General features: G+C 38.0%; 2 protein-coding genes across 3 annotated transcripts in view; one reads left to right on the forward strand and one right to left on the reverse strand.

Annotated features, from left to right (window-relative positions):
• SNX30 (sorting nexin family member 30) overlaps positions 1 to 21,549 on the reverse strand; it is a 389,251-nt gene that overhangs the window by 150,270 nt on the left and 217,432 nt on the right. The window lies entirely within an intron of this gene.
• Positions 37 to 21,549, forward strand: part of INIP (INTS3 and NABP interacting protein) — a 44,714-nt gene continuing 23,201 nt past the window's right edge. The window contains exons 1-3 of one of the 2 annotated variants that reach the window (XM_071217055.1): positions 37 to 230; positions 318 to 480; positions 1,437 to 1,519. In XM_071217055.1, the coding sequence (XP_071073156.1) occupies positions 1,495 to 1,519 (25 nt within the window). In that variant the 5' untranslated portion in view covers positions 37 to 230; positions 318 to 480; positions 1,437 to 1,494. The remainder of the gene's footprint in view (positions 231 to 317; positions 481 to 1,436; positions 1,520 to 21,549) is intronic. The other variant, XM_012518088.4, reaches the window with a different exon arrangement.

The following is a 21,549-nucleotide window of genomic DNA, read 5'->3' on the forward strand; positions in this document are numbered from 1 at the left end:
ACGAATCGCCTTGGGCGGCTGAAGGTGGGTCCCGGCGAGAGGCGGGACTTCCGCCCCCACGGATGTCACGTCTGTCGGAAGGCGGATGCCGAAGAGGGGCGGAAGCCGAAGAGGGGCGGGAGGGTGGAGTGCGGCACGTTAGGGCTTTCTGCCAGTTCTTTAAGTTTCCGCGCTCGCTCTGAGAACTGCGGTCCTACTGCACGTCAGTCCCGGACGTCCTGGTGTTTTTGGTAAGTAGGACAGTCTGACGGCGCCGCGGCTGCGGGCCTGGAGGTGTGTGGCCCGCACGCTGACCTGCCGCGTCTTTGTTTCCATAGGGCAGCAGCCTCCTCGCTGACCTAACCTCCAAACACTTTTCACGCCGCCTCCTGTCCGTCGTCTTGGCTGCAGCCCAGGCCCATACTTCTGCACGTCCTATACGCCCGCCGGCAGGGACCCTCCTGAGACGCTTTGTCCGGCTCTGTCACACCGCTAGTCCAGGTCTGTCACATCGCTGCTTAACGTGCTCTTTCACAAGATGGCCCTCCCGTCCTTACCCGGCTCCGATCGCCCAGTGCCTCTGGAGATGCTGAACGATCGCTTAGTCAAAACCTGCATCTGTTTTCCAGCTCTTGTACCTTTCCTGGGCTCTCCTGAGGTCATTCCTAATCTCTCCAAAAGAATCTTTTTCTCTCTGCTTCGAGAACACTTCGCTTACGCTTTTTGAAGGGCACGTTTGTTAAACTTTTTTCGTGTGGTTGCTTGAATACGACTATATTTTCCACCTGAATATATATACTTTGAGGGCAGGAGAAGGGTCTTGCTCATTTTGGAATCTTCCCAAAGCTAAAGCCTAGTATGCAAAAGCACTAGCTTTAGAAACTGAGCGCTCAAAGTATTCAAGCTAACGTTGTTGGCACGGTTTCCCATCTATAAAATGATGATAATAAATGACACAACTAATTGCAAGCATTTTATACGTTGTACGTGCCTGTCAGGTACTCAATAAATGCTAGATTTCTTTCCCTCCTTAGCTTTCAGAGTGCTTCGTAGTGGCTGGGTATGTTTTAGAAATGAATACAGAGGCACCAGATATGGGTATCTTTTCTCCTTAGCACTATGATAATGTAGTCCAATGTAATAACAAATACACTATCAATTGGTTATACATTTGGTAGTACCTGGTAAGTGAAACTTTATGATGTACATTAAAGATGGAATAATGCTGAATGTTGGCATCAGCATCGGTGAGAATAACAATTGCCTTCACAATCTTTTTAGTTAAATACTTGAGGTGCTTGGAGAATTTAAGTTTAAGTCTTTATGCTTTTCAAATGTATACCTTTCTGAAGAGATTGAGAATCTGCTGACATTTCCAATGTAGGGCGGCTAGCTGTTTCTGTAACTTTTGCTAATAAGTATTAAAGTATGATAATTTTATTTGTGTATTTGTTTAGGTGATTGTAAAGTGCTGACCAGTTGCCACTGAACATAATTGAAATAGAAAATAGGAAGATGGCCACAAACTCTTCAGGACAAGGTAATGCATGCAGGAATTTCTTTTACTACTAGGAGTTTTTTCCCCATATATTAAACATATTTGAATAAGTAAACATTTGCCATAAGGCAGTTGCTATGCCCAGAATTTTGAAAAATGAATAGTGGGAAGTGGAAGTGGCTCAAGCAATTGGGCTTCTGCCTACCACATGGAAGGTCCTGGCTTGGGTCCCCAGTGCCTCCTGGAGAAGGCAAGCTGGCATGGCAGGCAGGCACGGCGAGCTGACACAACAAAAAGAGACAAAGGAAAGACAGTGAGAGATAACAACAAACTAGGAAGCTGAGGTGGCTCAGGTGATTCAGTGCCTCTCTTCCATATGGAAGGTCCTGGGTTCTGTTCCTGGTGCCTCCAAAAGAGAAGCCGAGCAGACACAGAAAGCACACAGCAAATGAATGTAGAGAGCATACAGCGACCACAAACAGTTGAGGGAGGCAGGATATAAATAATTTTTAAAATACATATTATATATATTAAAAAGCAAAGTAAATCCCTACATTTGAGGAAGGTCCAATATATATCAGAGATAAAAAATCCTTATAGTTTATTAATCCTATATTGTAAACATTAAGTGTTCTTTTTTCTTTTTCTTTTTTTTTAAGGAATTATTTTATTTATTTCTCCCCCTCCTCATTTGCTCTCATTGTCTGCTTGTCTTCTTTAGGAGGCACTGGGAAACGAACCTGGGACCTCCCATGTGGGGGGCACCCAGCTGCTTGAGCCACACCCACTTCCCCTTAGGTGTTGTTTTGACATTTGTGTTCTCTTGCTTTTTTACTTGAAATCAGAACCATTTTTAAGGAAGTTATATTGTCATCACGCAATATCTATGCCTTCATCTTCATTTGCTTTATGTATTGGAAACATCCAACACATTTCACCTATGTCAGCAGCACCCTAAAGCAAAGCAAACTAGACACATTCTCTATCAGTGAATTTAAGTTTTATGAAAGTAAAAGTTAATCTCTAAAAACTCTTAAATCCTACCTTGTAAGTAGTTTCCTGCTTAAAAATTAGAAGCAAGCCTGTTTCCTTTCCATATCAAGTCTGAACTGTTTAACCCTATATATGTTTGACCCCCATTATATTTTTTATTACTCATTTCTGCTTAAGGAGGTTTGTTTTCTGAGTAGTCTGTGATAATGCTCATTCCCACATTCATCTATTTGATCTTAACATATATTTTCCCCCTTTTTCTAAACCTTTTGAGAGTAGGTTGTATACATGGTGCTCCTCAAACACTTAATACTTCCAAATACTTCTTTTAAAAACAAGAATATTCACTTATGTAGCTATATATGTAATGTACAGTTACCAAGTTCAAGAAATTTAACATTGATATAAAGTTTATTTTGTATATTCCAGTTTTTTCATGTGTTCCAGTAATTTTCTTTTGGTGCATTTAGTTACTATCTTTAGAGTCTTTCTCTCTCTCTTTAAAAAATTGCGGGAACATATGAACTTTCCCATTTTATCCATTACCAAGCATGCAGTTCAGAGGGATTAATCACTTTCATGCTACCCTCAACCACCATCTATTACCAGAATTTTCCCATCCCCTCCCAACAGAAACCCTGAACCTATTGTGCATTAACTCCCCATTCTCCCGCTCTCCTGTTCCTGCTAACCTACAGTCTACTTTCTGTCTCTGTGAATTTGTATATTCTAGATATTTCATGTAAGTGCCTTTTATTCTGACTTATTTCACTCAAAATGATGTCTTCAGGGTTCATCCATAATGTACCATGTATCAGAATATCATTCCTTTTTATGGCTGAATAATATTCCCGTGTGTGTGTGTGTGTGTGTGTGTATACCACATTTTGTTTATCCATTTGTCTCTTGATGGACCCTTGAGTTGCATCCACATTTTGGCTGTTCCGAATGTTGGTGTGCAAATATCTGTTAAGAGTCCCTGTCTGTTTTCAGTTCTTTTTTGTGCATACCTAGAAGTGTAGTTGCTGGGTCATGGTAGTTCTGTTTAACTTTTTGAGGAACCGCCAAACTGCTTTCCACAGTGGTTGGTTCCATATTTCATTCCCATTAACTATGTACTAAAGTTCCTGTTTCTCTACATACTCTTCAGCATTTATTTATTTATTTATTTTTCAATATCAGCCATTCTGGTGGATGTGCCTTATGGTCTCTTTCTCCAAATGTTTATAGTAATTTAATTTTTTTCATCCTTTCTGACTCACCTCAAATATCTCTACTTTTGTGAAGCAAGGGTGGCTTAATGTATCTGCATATTATATCTGATTTTAATATCTTCTTCAAAATTATCTTGACTATTCTTTTACATTGATACTTTCAGGTAAACATTTAGATCTTCTACATTGAGATGCTTATTAATAATTCTACTTTTTTTTCCATCTTAAAGAAAAACCAGTGGATTTGAAGGATGAGGGAAAATAGGTATAATGTTACCTTTTCCCTGGTACTTTTCAACATGTGTGGGGTTTTTTTTGTTTTTGTTTTTTAACATCATTGTTCTATAAATATTGGGTAAAATAATTAGGTGTTTTGTTTGTGCATGTGTGGTTACATATATGTTTAACATAAAATATGCCATTTTAGCCATTTTTAAATGTACAATTCAGTGGCATTAATTTCTTTTATAATGTTATTACCAAAACTTTTTGCATTACCCTAAATTCTTTTTTTAAATTTTTAAATATATTTTTTTAAGATTTATTTATTTATTTATTTCTCTCACCTTCCCCACTCCCACCCCGGGTGTCTCTTCTCTGTGTCTATTTGCTGCATCTTCTTCCTTGTCCACTTATGTTGTTGTCAGCAGCATGGGAATCTGTGTTTCCTTTCATTGCGTCATCTTGTTGTGTCAGCTTTCTGTGTGGGTGGCGCCAATCTCAGGCAGGCTGCACTTTCTTTCACGCTGGGTGGCTCTCCTTATGGGGCACACTCCTTTGTGCGTGGGGCTCCCCTACACAGGGGACACCCCTGCATGGCATGGCACTCCTTGCGTACATCAGCACTGCGCATGGGCCAGCTCCACATGGGTCAAGGGGGCCTGGGGTTTGAACCGCGGACCTCCCATGTGGTAGACGGATGCCCTAACCACTGGGCCAAGTCCGCTTCCCCTAAATTCTTTACTCCTTAGGCAATGACTTCCCTTTTCCCCCAAGCCCTAAAACATGCCTAATCTATTTCCTGTCTCTATGAATTTTCTTGTTCTAAATATTCCATGTAAGTTGACTCATACATATTTGTCCTTTTGTGTCTGGCTTATTTCACTTAGCATAATGTTTTTAAGGTTCACCCATGTTTTTTTGTTTGTTGGTTTGTTTGTTTTTATTCTTCCCTTTTCTCTTTCACCCATGTTGTTAATGTGATTTTTATACTTTGCAATTTAGGTTTTAACCTTGAAAAAAATAAAGTAAATTCTCCTTCATTAGGGTTTTCCAACCTCTGTTGTACATTTTTGGCTAACTCTTTTATAGCCTTTAGCGCCTGTGTTTCAACCTATTAGGTCGAATAGTGTTCTTGATGCGTTGCTAGTGGGAACTGTCCTAAGCACTGTGGTTTGAGCTTACACTTAAATAGTAGGACAATAGCTCTGAATTTTTTGGTCATAGATAGGCACTCCATAAGAATGGAAAGGAAAGGTTAGAGAATGCAGAAAGAGAAGAAAGATGCATGGGTTTGTTTTCTTTTTGCTTTCAAACCTTCTGTCCCTTTGCATTAAGAGGAGCTGTTAGTTGGCTCCATAACCATCAAAATAGGCAGAGAATTCAGGTGTGGAAAGAGGGACAGAAAAGGGCAAACTTTCCCCCTTAATCTATGGGGAATGTAAAAAGACCAAGACAGACATTTGAGAACCATGTTCCAGGGCTTTAAAGGTTTTTTGTACATGGTGATGGTTGAAACTGTATTTCTTCTGCTAATGGTGCCCCTAATTTGTGGTGGTAGAATTCTTTTTATGTGCTATACATTACAAGTTAATACATGCTAGTGACAAAAGTTTGCTAATAGAACAACATTACAGAGCTAGTTTTTCCAATGAATACTTTTAAATACAAGAAAATTATTGCTTGAAAAACAGATTGTCTGGGGGATGATTAGAAATTGAAGATATTTTTCTTGGGTGTGATGTCATTGCTTTGATACATATGATTGTAAGAAACATTCCTATATAAAAAATAATGTATGTTTGATTGGCCCCTTGCTGATTAGGATTGCGTGGAGGAGACTCAAGCAGCCAAGAGGCTTAGTGGACCACCCCTCCCCCAGCACAAATATTAGATCCTAATTAATATTGTAGTAAATATAGGACAGTCCTTTTTGTGTGTGTGAAGATAGCTTCTTCGAAGGGAGTGCAGGAAAGGCTGCTGAAAAAAAGGGTGATATACACAGATTTACTTATGTCTATTCTAAGCCAAGAAGTTAAAGCTGGGATGAATAAGCATCATGCATAGTAGGGTATTTTTGTTTCCTAGGTTGCTCACAGCAGATACCATGAAACCGTTTTGCTGAAGAATGGAAATTTATTAGCTTACAAGCTTACAGTTTTGAGACTGTGAAAATGTCCAATTCAAGGATCATTGAGGTGATGGTTTCTTCCCAAAGATTGGCTGCTGGTGATCCTTGGCTCCTCTGCCATGTAGCAAGGCATATGGCAGCATCTGCTGTGCTGGTCTCTCCCTTCTCTTCCAGGTTTCTTTGCTTACAGCTTTTTGCTTCTGTGTCACTTCTTTCTCCCTGTATTCATCCTGCTTATAAAGACCCCAGTAAGAGGTTTAAGACCTATCCTGAATGAGGTGGGTCACACCTTAACTAAAGTAGTCTCTTCAGAAGATCCTGCTTACAATAGGTCCATACCCCCAGGAATGGAGTAACTTTAAGAACATACTTTTCTGGGGTACATACAGTTTTAAACTACCACATTTGGTATTTCTGTATTCTTCACTCGCTTGTGTTCAACTGCTGTAACGCAGTGATGCATTTTCATTTAAGTGCAGGAAAAAACTGCGGAGGAAAAAGACTGCCTTATACTGACATCATTCTCCTATTCATGAATGGCATATATGAAGTGAGCCACCTTATAGAAATCTGTGTTATAGAAGAACAGACTGCTCATTCACAAGTGTATAGAGGCATTGTGGGCAGACTATTAATAAACTCATTAAAACTTTTAAAAGTCTTTTGTAGAATGCCAAGGGTCAACGATAAAATAAACATTAATTGCTCTTTATTCTGAAATAAGTGTGGGATATATTGCTTGCAGGAGTATCATACCAAAGCAGTGGCTGAATACTCATAATTTTGAAAATTAATGGTATAAACTAAGTGCCAACCCCAGGAGTAACAGGCAAATTTTTAACATGCTTTTAAAGACTGCTTCAGGAGTTAGTGTTTCCTTGGCAGTCATTGAATATATTAAAATACTGCTGATTCTGTTGGTATTTTTTTAACCTTTTATTATGAAAGATTTTGAAAACACCGAACAGTCATGTACTCATCACTCAATTTCAACAATTATCAGTGTTTCGCAATTTTGGTATCAACTGTTTGTCCATCTACCCACTTTTCCTCACTTGTTGATAATGATGAAGATTTTTATAGTTTCTTGAGGTAAAATTTATATACAGTGAAATGCACAAATCTTAGCTGTGTAATTTTGACAAGTGGATACACCCAGTGTACTCAGATGGTATAGAACACTTTCATCATGCCAGAAGGTTCTCTCATGTTGCTGCCCAACCTCACCTCCCACCTTGTAATCATTGTTCTGATCTTTTTCACCTTAGTTTTGTCTGCTATTTTAGAACTTCATACAAACAGAATCAGAATGTATGTACTGGTTTATATCCAGTTTCTCTCACCATAATATCTGTGAGATTCACCCATCTTGTGGCATGTATTAGTGTTTTATTCCTTTTTGTTGTGGAGTAGCATTCCATTGTATGAATATACCACAACTTGTTTATTCATTCTTTTGTTTGTGGGTTGCCTCTGGTTTTGGCTGACTGAATAAAGCTACTATGAACATTTGTTTATAAGCCTTTATTATTATTATATAAACATTTGTTTTTATTTCTCTTGGATAAATATCTAGGAATAGAAGAGCTGAGTGTATGGTTAACTTTATAATAAACTGCCAAACCTTTTTCCAAAGTGGTTATAGTATTTTATGTTCCCTCCAGCAATGTTTTTGATTAAATTTTTAAATCTTAGCTATTCTAGTGGGTATGAAGTGACATTTCCTTGTAGATTTAATTTGCATTTCCCTGATGACTAATGCTGAGCACTTTTTTTTATATACTGATTGGCCATATTTGTAAATTTTCCTTTGTGAAGTGTTCGGTCTTTTGCTCATTTTTTAAAAAATTGGATTCTTTTATTACCAAATTGTAAGAGTTCTTTTAATAAATTTTAAAATTGTGGTAACAAATATAGCATAAAATTTGCCATCCTAACTATTTTAAATGTTACAATTCAGTGGCATTAATTACTTTTGTGGTTTTGAGAATCTTCTCCCAGTCTTGCTTACCTTTTCATTTTCTCAATGGTATTGTTATTACTCTGTATGAAATGTGTAATTTTTCACAGGCTGCTTTCAAGATTTTCTTTTTGTCATTGTATTTCAGCAGGTTGACTATTTTATACCTAAGGGTAATTTTTTTGCTTGGGGTTTGTTGAGCATTTTGGATATCTGCATGGCTGTCTTTCACCACATTTGGGAAGTTTTCAGCCGTTATTTCTTCAAATATTTTTTTGACCTACCTTTCCTCTTCTGGGACTGCATTTACATGTATATTTGAGCACTTTTTATTGGCATACAAATCTCTTAGGCTCTAGTTATTTTTCCTGAAAAATTTTTCTCTTGGTTCTTCTAGAAATTATAATGCTCTAATTTCAAGCTTAATGACTGTCCTGCTATCTTAAATCTGCTGTTCATTGTTTCCAGTGAACATCTTATAATTATTGTACTTTTATAGTCCCAGAATTTCTACTTGGTTCTTTTCTATACTTCATATTTCTCTGCTGAAATGTCCCTTTTATGTTTTTTTTTTTTAAAGATTTATTTATTTATTTAATTTCCCCCCTCCCCTGGTTGTCTGTTCTTGGTGTCTATTTGCTGCATCTTGTTTCTTTGTCCGCTTCTGTTGTCGTCAGCGGCACGGGAAGTGTGGGCGGCGCCATTCCTGGGCAGGCTGCTCTTTCTTTTCACGCTGGGCGGCTTTCCTCACGGGCGCACTCCTTGCGCGTGGGGCTCCCCACGCAGGGGACACCCTTGCGTAGCACGGCACTCCTTGCGCGCATCAGCACTGCGCATGGCCAGCTCCACACGGGTCAAGGAGGCCCGGGGTTTGAACCACGGACCTCCCATATGGTAGACGGACGCCCTAACCACTGGGCCAAAGTCCGTTTCCCCCTTTTATGTTATGTATCTGATTTCCTTAAGTCCTTGAACATATTTTTTCCTATTTTTTATTTTATTATTTTAAAGATACTTAGATTATACAAATGTCACATAAAAAATAGAAGGGATTCCCATATGCCCTGTTCCATACACCTCCCACATTTTCCCACATTAATAACATCCTTCATTAGTGAGGTACATTCCTTGCAATTGATGAATGCATTTTGGAGCATTGCCACTTAGCGTGGATTAAAGTTTACATTGTAGTTTACACTCTTTCCCACCCAATTCTGTAGGTTATGGCAAGATATATAATGGCCTGCATTATACATAATGGCATTGGTGCATTGTCATTTAGGACAATTCCCAAGTCCCAAAAATGGCCTCGTATTACACCTGTTTTCCCTCTCCCTGCCCTCAGAACCTCCAGTGGCCACTGCCTTCACATGAATGATATTATTTTTTTCCATTACCAGAATCACAATAAGTCTATAGTAGAATACCAGTAAGTCTACTGTAGTCCATCCTGAGTATTCTGGGATGGTGATGTCCATTCCACCTCTAATTGAGAAGGGGCTGCAATCCCATAGGACTGGTGGATGGGACTCTCTTCCTTGCAATTGTAGATTCTCTTGGTTCCTTGGTATGGTAGTTGTCTATCATCACCTCCTTGTTAGTTGTCCTGGGTGAGATCAATGAACTGGAGAGTAGGTGTTGCAATTCCATTGAGATTCAGGGCCCAGCTGGCACAGCCCAAAAATTTAAGTCTTTTGGACGTACACCTACCAAATCTAGTACTAATTATATATTTAAATAGAAGGACAGAGGCCATGTATAGGGAAACCACTACTGGATCCAACTCTTGTCACAGTGGGGAGCATAAATTCCAAAATAGGGCCCACTGGCAAGGCACCAAACTCCTGAGCTATCTGCCCTGACTATAGTGTCTGGATGTCTCCAGAACCCTCAGGAGCCCTACTATTTGGGGTGGTATCTACTTTGCCATTCAGTGAGATCCTGCTGAGCCATGTGTAAGCGTAACCTCTGGGATGACATCCCAACTCACTTTGAAGTCTCTTAGCCATTTGTCTTTACCTTTTCCCCCTCATGGTCAAGATCTTTTTCCAGTTGCATTGCTAGTTGGTGCTTGGTAGTAATCCATCAGTGCCAGGGAGGCTCATCCCTGGGAGTCATGTCCCATGCTGTGGGGAAGGTAATGTATTTATATGCTGAATTCGGCTTAGAGAGAGGCTACATTTGAGCAACATGAACATATTTACAATAGCTAATTTTAAGTCCTTGTCTGCTAATTACATGATCTGGATTATCTCATGAATGGTTTCTCTTGATTACATTTTTGTGGTGTGTGGGTCATATTTCCCTTTTTCTTAGTATACCAAGTGATTTTTTAATTGGATCCTGAGCATTATAAATAATAACAGTGGAGAGACTATTGTATTCTTCTGAACTGTGACTTTTGTTCTAGTAGACAGCTTGTCTTGGCAGTAGCTGAAGTCTCTCTTTTTTTTAAAATCAGGATTGTTTAATCTGTAGATCAGATTGTATAGAATTGACATCTACATTTATGGTGAGAGATTCCAATGCCTCTTTCTCAATAATTATGGAAAAAGTACAGATAAATTTAAAAAGACTTAAATAACACAATTAACAAACTTGACATAATTGATATATGTAAAACATTCACCCAAAATAACATAATGCATATCCTTTTCAACTGTACATGAATCCTTTACCCAGATGGATTATAGTATGGGTAATAAAACAATTCTCAAAAACTTTAAGAAGATTGTAGTCACACAAAGTATATTGGTGACCATCTCTTGCATTTAAATAGAAATAAATTATTTAAAGCTATCTGGAAAACCTCTAAATATTTTGAAAATGAACCACACACTGAATGATCGATGGGTCAAAACAGATAAAAAAGGGAAACTGAAGAATGTTTTATTTAAAGAGAATAAAAAACATAAGATTCCATAAGATGAAATTCTGCTAAAGTAATGTTTAGTGAGAAATCTGTAGTTTTAAACACTTATATTAGGAAATAAGCCATGTATAACTAAGTTAGATATTTTTCAAATTTAAGAAACTAGAGCAAAAACAAATTTCACCCAAAGCAAGAAAACAAGCAAGCAAGAAAGAAAACAAAATATTAGTGTACAATAAATGAACCTTGAAGCACAGAAATTAATTAGAAAATGAATGAAAACTAATGCAGATTTTATTTGAATGTATCCATTAAATTGATACATTTCCAATCAGAAACAGAAAAGAAGACAAACAATTCTCTCTTAGAGGTCTGTAGCAAGAGCTAGACCTTCTCTTTGGGCAAGACCAAATTGCTTCACTACACATAAACTATATAATTATATTTATACACTTTTGTAGTGGTAGCATAATATGTACATAATATGTACTTACATCACAGTCTCCTGGTATAGTCATTTTACCAGTTTGAATTAAGTATAGAAAACTTATTTCTCTTTATGTCCTTTTATTCTCCCCCATTTATAGTGTAGTTGTCTTAAATATTTCCTCTCAATATATTCAGAACCACATCAAGCAGTGGTATAATTTTTGCTTCAATTGCCAACATGATTTACAAAAATATAGAGGGGAAGGCAAGTCTATTGTATTTACCCATGTTTTCCTTGTCATGTTCTTTTTTTTTTCTTTATTTTTTAATGTTACATTAAAAAATTATGAGATCCCCATATACCCCCCCACTCCCCTCACCCCATTCCTCGCACAACAACAACCTCCTCCAACATCATGGGACACTCACTGCACTCGGTGAACACATCTCTGAGCACTATTGTATTCTTCTGAACTGTGACTTTTGTTCTAGTAGACAGCTTGTCTTGGCAGTAGCTGAAATCTCTATTTGTTTTTTTAGCTTCTCCTCCTTTGCTTGGCTCCCCCAGGTCTCGCCTGTATATGTGTAGTTTAGCAGTGAGAGAAAACTTTGGGTGGATTTTATATACATGTTTTGGACTTCGTTCCCTCTGCCTTTCCTTCTCAGCTTTCACCACTATGGCAGTTGATTCATTTGTGGACTCCAGAAAATTATGTTCTTAAATTGATCCATTCCTGTGGGTGTGGGACCCTGATTGGATTGGATTCAGTTGAGGGCCATTTAATTGGTTTGCTTCATGGGGCATAGGCCAGGGTCTTGGTCCTCTTGCTGGAGTCCTTTATGAGTGGAAGTGAGGAGGTCACAGACACAGAGAAGAACTCCTGGAAGCTGAGAGATGAAGCAGCCAGAAGCGGAAAGAAACAGAGCCTGGAGGAGAAGGCAGAGACTGGCAGGCGCCACCATTGTACCCTGCCATGTGCCTCATCACCCACAGCTGCAACTCAGGAGTAAAGCATCTCCTGATGAAGCCTTGATTTGGACATTTTTCTCGGCCTTGAAACTGTAAGCTTTTAAACTAATAAATCCCCATAGTAAGAAACCAACCCATTTGTATGACAGTGGTTGAAAGGGAAAGTCTAAGGTCATATATATTACTAGAAGGAAAGCTAAAAACTGTAACATGGGACTGTATAAAATAGTAAAACTTCACATAAAACATGAATATGGGGAATATTGCATAGACAAGACTTGCTTTTACAAAATATAAATACAATATACTAGAAAGAAGGGAAAAAATAGCTATGTATGGCAGGTAAGGCATAGAGAGATTGAGAGGTGATGAGTTTTGTTTGTTTGTTGTTTATTATTGGAATAATGAAAGTGCTTTGGGAATGATTGGGGTGATGAATGCACAAATATGTGATTACACCAAATACCATTGATTGTACTCTTTGGATGGATTTATGCTTTATTAATATGTAAAAATAAAATTGATTTGTTAAAACAAAAAAAAAAAGCAAAAAAAATAACCCAATCCCATTTCTAGTATATTGCCTTGGCAGCCTTTAGCAAACTAAAACACCCCCTAGTTTTCTGGCTAATTTGCCAACCTCCCCTCTGCCCTCTTGACAGTAAGGTAAGGCTTACTTGAGGCCAGTAGGGTAAGGCTGTCCAAACTATGTGGGGAGTGGCACAGCAAAAGGCCACAGTTTCCCAAGTCATACTAGTGCAATTTCTGCCTGATTGTGATCAGTCTTCAGTGCCTTCAAATAATTTTTAATATTTTGTCCAGATTTTATCACTGCATTTAGGGCAGGGTTAGTCCTTCCAAACTACTCTGCTAATACAAGAAGTTGGAAGCCTTTATTTTATTAGTTGTATTTAGGACAAGCTGAAAGTTACAAGTGTTTTATAGAAATGTAGAATTGTAAAAAGCTAGTTATAGTGATGGATTTACTGACTGTCACCAGCTAATACTGTTCTAGTCTCCTTTCAGTTATCTATGTGTGATTTGTGGACTAATCACAGGTAATCATTTACCTATGGTCTTTCACCTCTTTTCATGATTAAATTATAAGCATTCAGAATGTAAAATAATTTGAACCAATATGAAAACTAAGGGAAGTCTAATTTTAGAAGAAAATATGCTTCTAAAAATCACAATGCAATCCAAATAAAAAAATGAATTTAAATTATCCCTCTATTCTTTTTTTTTTTTTTCAGCCACATCCACTTCACTGATTTTAGGGCTTTCTTTTTTTTTTTAAAGATTTATTTCATTTATTTATTTCTCTCCCCTCTCCCTCCCACCCAGGTTGTCTGTTCTCTGTGTCAATTTGCTGCGTCGTCGTCTTTGTCTGCTTCTGTTGTTGTCAGCGGCACAGGAATCTGTGTTTCTTTTTGTTGCATCATCTTGTTGTGTAAGCTCTCGGTGTGTGCGGCACCATTCCTGGGCAGGCTGCACTTTCTTTCGCGCTGGGCGGCTCTCCTTACGGGGCTCACTCCTTGTGCGTGGGGCTCCCCTACGCCGGGGGACACTCCTGCGTGGCACGGCACTCCTTGTGTGCATCAGCACTGCGCATAGGCCAGCACCACACATATCCCTCTATTCTAAAAGCAGATAAGGGAGATTTATAATTAGCTGGTTCCTTTTTTTTTGGCAGTTGAAGCAAACACAGTCATTTTCATTGTTGCTTTGATTCATAGTCAAATCCACTATGAAAAAATATCCCCTAATCTAAATAGAAGTGAGTTTAGATTAGTTCTTTGGCTTTTGTCACTATTTTGTCAGTGTCACTATTTTGTCACTATTTTGTCAGTATTTTGTTGGTGTTGTGGAGCTGCTGCTATTATGCACCAGCAGAGGGAGTTCATCTCACATTCTCTAGATGCCCAGAAAGTCAGTGAAAACTTTTAAATTCTTATTTTTTCAAATCTATTTCTATTTTACTCTCTATATTATTATTTCTATACTGTTTATTTATATAGGACTTATTTAATATGGCTGTTGAATGCCAAGTGCCTTTAATTATTAAAATGATAATTGGAAGAAACAGGAATTTTTAAAAATCTTGGTCTATGCAATGTAATTCATCAATGACTCTGGTGTAGGAAACAGAATTCCATTCTGTGAACTAGCTCTCTTTAAGTCTAGTAAACTTTCCTGCTTTAGTAATAATTAGAACTGCTAAATTTCCTGAATTCTTTGCAGTCACTGAAATCTCATTCTTTACAATATCCAGCATAGAGTGGAACATTTAGTAGGTTCTCAATAACTATTTGATTGATAATGAACAGCACTTTTGGAATTTTAGTATTATGTATAGAGGCAGATTATCAAACTAGAATTTGGTTGAGGTATCATTCTTTTGTAAATTAGCAATGAATCTTGCATTATTGCTAAATATCAAGGTTCTGACATTATGTTGTGGCAGTTGGATTAGTCTAACCTGATTTCAGATACTCAGACTATTGAAATACTGACTGAAAAGCACAAATTCTTTTATTTTATAATTAGCTCAAAATGCTTACAGTAAGCTACTAGAACTAATAAACAAACTCAGCAAAGGAGTCCAAGATCAACTTTCAAAAATCAGTTGTGTTTCTATATACCAGGAACAGTTACTGCAAAAAGGAAATCAAGAAAACAGTTCCATTTATAATAGCATCTAAAAGAATGCTAGGAATAAATTTAACCAAGGATGTGAAAGACTTGTACACTGAAAACTACAAAACATTGCTGAAAGAAAATTTAAAAGAGCTAAGTAAATGGAAAGACTTCCTCTGTTCATGGATTAGAAGACTTAGTAATGTTAAGTAAGATGTCACTACTCTCCAAAATTCTCTACAGATTTAGTGTAGTCCCAACAAAATCCCAGCAGTGTTGGTTGTAGAAATGGAGAGGCCAGCCCTCAAATTCAACATGGAATTGCAAGGGGCCCTGACTAAACCATACATTTTTGAAAAAGAGCAAAGTTGGAGGACTCAAACTGCCTGATTTCAAAACTTACTACAAAGCTACAGTCATCAGTACAGTGTGATACAGGCATAAGGACCGACGTATAGACCCATGGATAAAACTGAGAGTCCAGAGAGAAACCCTCCCATCTATGGCAGCTAATCTTCAACAAGGGTGCCAAGTCCCACTCAGGGAAAGAGCAATCTCATCAACAAATGTTGCTGTAAAACTGGATATCCATATGTAAAAGAATGAAATTGAATCCCTACTTACATCATATACAAAAATTAACTCAAAATGGATCAACACCTATATATAAGAGCTAACACTATGAAACTCTTAGAAGAAAAGAGTTTGGTAGACCTTGGGCCCCACCTGGTAGTACACATGCTAAGGAGATGATAGGTGTCACCAGCCATGCCTGAAGTCTTGGGGTAGGGGTTGTCCACACTAGAAGCACCAACCTTGTAATTAGGGGATTGGGGCTTTGAGCCACTTCTTGTCAGTCCAACCTTTGGGAGGGGTAGAGACTAGAGATTGAGTTCAACCAAGTGGGCATTGATTTTACTAATCATATCTATGTAATGGAACCCCATATAAACTTGGGACACTTGAAGTCTGGTGAGTTTCCATGATTGATAATGACATTGCTGTGCCAGGACGGTGATGTGTCCTGATGCATTCTGACTCCACTTTGAGAGGAAGCTTGTAATACTAGTTTTATATACCTACTCACATATATATAGTACTTTAAAAATACCTTTTTAAAAATCATTGTTATGAAAGTGATATAAAATCTGGAGTTGGAAAGTAAATTATCCATAATCCCACTAATCACATAATAATTCCAGTTAGTCCTTGTTGCTGGTTGTTTTGTTGTTGTTGTTGTAATAGAAATAACGCATCATTAATAAGAGAACTATATATTCCAAAATATACAAAAATTCAATGCCATTTTATGTTTTTGCAAATTCTGTAATGTCTGATTTAGAAGATAGCTATATTCTTAAGTCTGCATCTACATTCAACCTATTGTAATATCACAGGTCAGGTAGCATCAAGAAAATTCTACTGTATACTTGAGAGAGAAAAAGTAATAAATTTAAATAAAATCTCAGTTTTATTATAAAAATAGGTTTGATTTTGTGGCCCAGAGAACCCAGTTAGTCCTTGTTTAAGTGTGATAGAGCTAGTAAGAAAAGTACAATTTGATGTAATGCTAGTTACTTGAGAATGTTTTTAGTGACAAGTAATGTGTGGGAGTAAAATGTTTGACGAGTAAATGTGGAAATGATAATGTATATGATTGTGAATGAAGATATGGTTATAGTACTAAAAATGGAAGTATTTTCAGAGTGTGCTGCTTTATTATAAGATCGTTTTATAAGGGAAAAAGTTAGTTGTAAAGAGATATTAAGTAATTCCTGTTATATATGAGATAACATGAAACTTCTTTAATACACCCTTGCTTCTGAGAATGAAAAAGGCACATTAATATGGTAAGAGACCATATTTAAAAAAAAAATACCACCTCATGTAGTAAGTATAATATAACATTTAGTTAAATGTTATATATTGATGTTCTAGTAAACCCTGAAGATGGGAGAATCTTAGTACAGAAAATTATACTTAACTACTTCACATCAGCAGATAGACACCCAGTATATACCTTAAGTCACAAATTTGAAATAAGCAGTTGTTAATATCTGTTGACTCACAAACTTTCATAGTGTAAATTTTTGTTCAAAACTGGCATGTACATTAATACTATATTATTTTTCGTTTTTTAAAAGCAGTTTTATGGAGATACATTTCACATAACAAACAATCCATCAAAATGTACTATCAGTGACTTTTAATATAAGCACTACAGTTTAATGCACTGTGGATTCATCACCACAAAATATTTTAAAACAATTTCATTACTTGAAAAGGAAAAACTCCACATCCCTTAGCAGTCACCTCTCAATCCCTCTATCCTTCCCCAGCCCTACATAACCACTAACCTAATTCCATCTTTGTAAATTGATTTATATTTGCATTGTATATAAATGGAATCATACAACATGTAGTACTATGTGTGTGATTTCTTTCACTTACCATAATGTTTTGTTTTGTTTTTACCTGATATTTATATCTTGTAACATTAACATGACATTTGTTCAGTTTCAAAGAAAAAGTCATATATGCAATATTACCCATATTCATACTTCACATGAGATTTTTGCTATGCTATACAGTCCCATGTTACGTTTTTTAGCTTTCCTTCTAGTAATATATGTGATCTTAGACTTTCCATTTCAGTCACTGTCATACCCTTATAATAGCACTGCTAGTACAGACACTAGGATGTGCTTTCACCTTTTATTCATTTCCAAAGATTAACAAGTAACCTTTTTACCAGTTCTGCATAGATTAACCCTTACCTTTCCTCATTCTCTAACCTCATTCTATTTTCTGGTGACCTATATTCTAGTTATTAAAGTTTACATAATATATTTAGTTCATAATAATGTAGTCATACAGTTATTGTCCTTTTGTGTCTGGCTTGCTTCACTCAACATAATGTCCTCCAGGTTCATCCATGTTGTCATATGCTTCATGATTTCCTTTAATCTTATGGCTGCATAATATTCCATTGTGTATATATATAACAGTTAGTTTGCTTACCCATTCATTAGTTGCCTGACACTTGGGTTCTTTCCATGTTCTGCAATTGTGAATATCGCTGCTGTGAACATCTGTGCAAATGTTTGTTTGCATGACTGCTCTCATTTCTTCTGGGTATATATCTACCCAGAATACCTAGTGGTATTGCTGGGTCTCGTGGCAAATCTGTATTCAGCTTCTTTAGGAATTGCCAGACAGTCCTCCTCAGTGGCTGTACCAATCTATATTCCCACCAACAGTGAATAAGTGTTCCTATCTCTCCACATCCTCTACAACACTTGCAGTTTTCTTTTTTTTTTTTTTTTAAAGATTTATTTATTTTATTTAATTCCCCCCCCCCCCCCCCGCCTTCCCCTGGTTGTCTGTTCTTGGTGTCTATTTGCTGCGTCTTGTTTCTTTGTCCGCTTCTGTTGTCGTCAGCGGCACGGGAAGTGTGGGTGGCACCATTCCTGGGCAGGCTGCACTTTCTTTTCATGCTGGGCGGCTTTCCTCACGGGCGCACTCCTTGCGCGTGGGGCTCCCCCACGCGGGGGACACCCTTGCGTGGCACGGCACTCCTTGTGCGCATCAGTGCTGCGCATGGCCACCTCCACACGGGTCAAGGAGGCCCGGGGTTTGAACCGCGGACCTCCCATGTGGTAGACGGACGCCCTAACCACTGGGCCAAAGTCCGTTTTCCCTCTTTTTTTTTTTTAAAGATTTGTTTTTTAAATTTATTTTTCTCCCTTCCCCTCCCATTCCCCTCCCCCCACCCTGCTGTTTTTGCTGTCTGTGTGCATTTGCTGTGTGATCTTTTGTATCTATTTCTCTTTTTTGTCTTCTCATTTTTTCTCCTCTAGGATTCACCAGGATTTGATCCTGGGAACCTCTGATGTGGAGAGAGATTCTCAGTCAGCTGCACCTCAGTTCCTGGTTTTTGCTGCGCTTTACCTTGACTCTCCCCTTCCTTTCTCTTTTGTTGTGTCATCATCTTGCTGTGTGACTCACTTGTGTGAGCACTGACTCATCATGTGGGCACTGGCTCACTGCACAGGCACGCTTTCTCTTCTTCTTTTTCACCAGGCGGCCCCAGGGATGGAACCTGGGTCCTCCCATATGTTAGGCGGAAGCCCTATCAGTTGAATCACATCTGCTTCCCTTTTTTTTTTTCCAAGAGATTTTCCTTTTTTTCTTTTTTAAGATTTTTTAAAATTTATTTCTCTCCCTCCCCCCCCCCCCGCCCCCCAGTTGTCTGCTCTCTGTGTCCATTCGCTGTGTGTTCTTCTGTGTTCGCTTCTATTCTTGTCAGTGGCCTGGGAATCTGTGTCTCTTTTTTTTTGCTTATCTTGCTGCATCAGCTCTCCATGTGTGCAGCGCCACTCCTGGGCAGGCTAGACTTATCTTTTGCGCTGGGCATCTCTCCTTATAGGGCGCACTCCTTGCTCGTGGGGCTCCCCTATGCTGGGGACACCCCTGCGTGGCACGGCACTCTTTGCGTGCATCAGCACTGTGTGTGGGCCAGCTCCACATGGGTTAAGGAGGTCCTGGGTTTGAACTGTGGACCTCCCATGTGGTAGGTGGACGCTCTGTCCGTTGAGCCAAGTCCACTTCCCTTCCCTGTCTTTTTAATAGCGGCCATTCTCAAAAGTGTGATGTGAAACCTCATTGTAGTTTTGATTTGCATTTCCCTAATCGCTAGTGATGTTGAATATTTTTTCATGTATTTTTTGCTATTTCTTCTTTGGACAGATTGTCTATTTAAGCCTTTAGCCCATTTTTAAATCAGGTCTGTTTGTATTTTAATTGTTGAGTTGTAGCATCTTTTTAATATATCATGGATATTAAACCCTTATCAAATATTTTATTTCCAAATATTTTCTCCCATTGAATCAGCTGCCTTTTTACCCTTTGACAAAGTTCTATGAGGTGCAAAAAGCGTTTAATTTTGAAGAGGTCCTTTTTATCTACTTTTCTTTTGCTGCTTGTGCTTTGGGTGCAAGATCCAAGAAACCACCACCTACCACAAAATCTTGAGGCTATTTCCCTACATTTTCTTCTAATAGTTTCATGGTACTGGCTTTTATATTTAGGTCTTTGATCCATTTTGAGTTGATGCTTTTCTTTTTAAGGAGCTACTAGGGAATGAACCTAGGACCTTGTACATGGGAAACAGGTGCTCAACCACTAAGCTACTCCATTCCCCAATGAGAATTAGTTTGTTTATTTGTTTGTTTTTAGGAGGTACTGGGGATCAAACCAAAGGCCTTGTACATGGAAGCAGGCACTCAACCACTTGAGCTGCATCTACTCCTTGAGTTGATTCTTATATAGGGAGTGAAATAGGGGTCCTCTTTCATTCTTTTGGTTATGGATATCCAGTTCTTCCAGCACCATTTGTTGAAGAGACTGTTCTGTCCCAGTAACATCAATGTGGTAGATTTGTCAAAAACTAGCTGGCCATAGAGGTTATGGTTTATTTCTGGACTCTCAATTCTGTTCCACTGATCAGTGTGTACCAACACTATGTTATTTTGATCATGGTAGCTTTGCAGTATGTTTCAAGCTCAGGCAGTGAACATCCTCCCACATCACTCATTTTTTAGGATGCTTTTGGCTATTTGGGTGCACTTTCCCTTCTAAATAAATTTGGTAATTGCCTTTTCTATTTCTGTAAAGTAGGCTGTTGGAATTTTGATTGGTATTGCATTGAATCTATAAATCATTTTGTATAGGATCAACATCTTCACAATATTTAGTTTTCCAGTCTATGAACTTTCCAGTTGTTTAGGTCTTCTTTGATTTCTTTCCAGTTGTTTATGTCTTCTTTGATTTCTTTTAGTATTGTTTTGTAGTTTTCTGAATATAGGTCCCGTGCATCTTTGGTTAAATTGTTTCCCAGGCATTTGAGTCTTTTTGTTGCTATTGTAAACTGAATTTTCCCTGATTTCCTCCTCAGATTGTTCAGTACTAGTGTACGGAAACATTACTGATTTTTAGGTGTTGATCTTGTACCTGCCACTTTGCTAAACTCATTTATTAGCTCAAATAGCTTTTTCTTAGACCCCTCAGAATTTTCTAAATATAGGATCTGTGAATAGTGAATGTTTTATTTTCTCTTTTCCTATTTGGATGCCTTCCCCTCCCCATCCCCGCTCCCCTTGTCTAACTGCTCTAGCTAGAACTTCTAGTACAATATTGAATAATAGTGGTGACAGTAGGCATCCTTGTTTTGTTTCCGATCTTAGAGGGAAAGCTTTCAACCTTTCCCCATTGAGGACAATGTTGGCTTTGGGTTTTTTATATATTCCCTTTATCATATTGAAGAGTTTTCCTCCCATTCCCATCTTTTGAAGTGTATTTACAAGAAAGGATGCTGAATTTTGTTAAATGCGTTTTCTCCATCAATTGAGAGGATCTTTTTTTTTTTCCTTCAGTTTGTTAATGTTCATTGATCCACCTTTGCATACCAGGTATAAATCCTACTTGGTCATGGTTTATAATTCTTTTGATATGCTGTTAGATTTGATTTGCAAGTATTTTGTTGAGAATTTTTACGTGTTCCTTTGAGAGATTTGTCTATAATTTTCTTGTAGTATCTTTATCTGGATTTGGTATTAGGGTGATATTGCCTTCATAAATGTGTTGGG

The sequence above is a fragment of the Dasypus novemcinctus genome, chromosome 8 (assembly GCF_030445035.2).
Source record: "Dasypus novemcinctus isolate mDasNov1 chromosome 8, mDasNov1.1.hap2, whole genome shotgun sequence".
NCBI classification, from domain to species: Eukaryota; Metazoa; Chordata; class Mammalia; order Cingulata; family Dasypodidae; genus Dasypus; species Dasypus novemcinctus.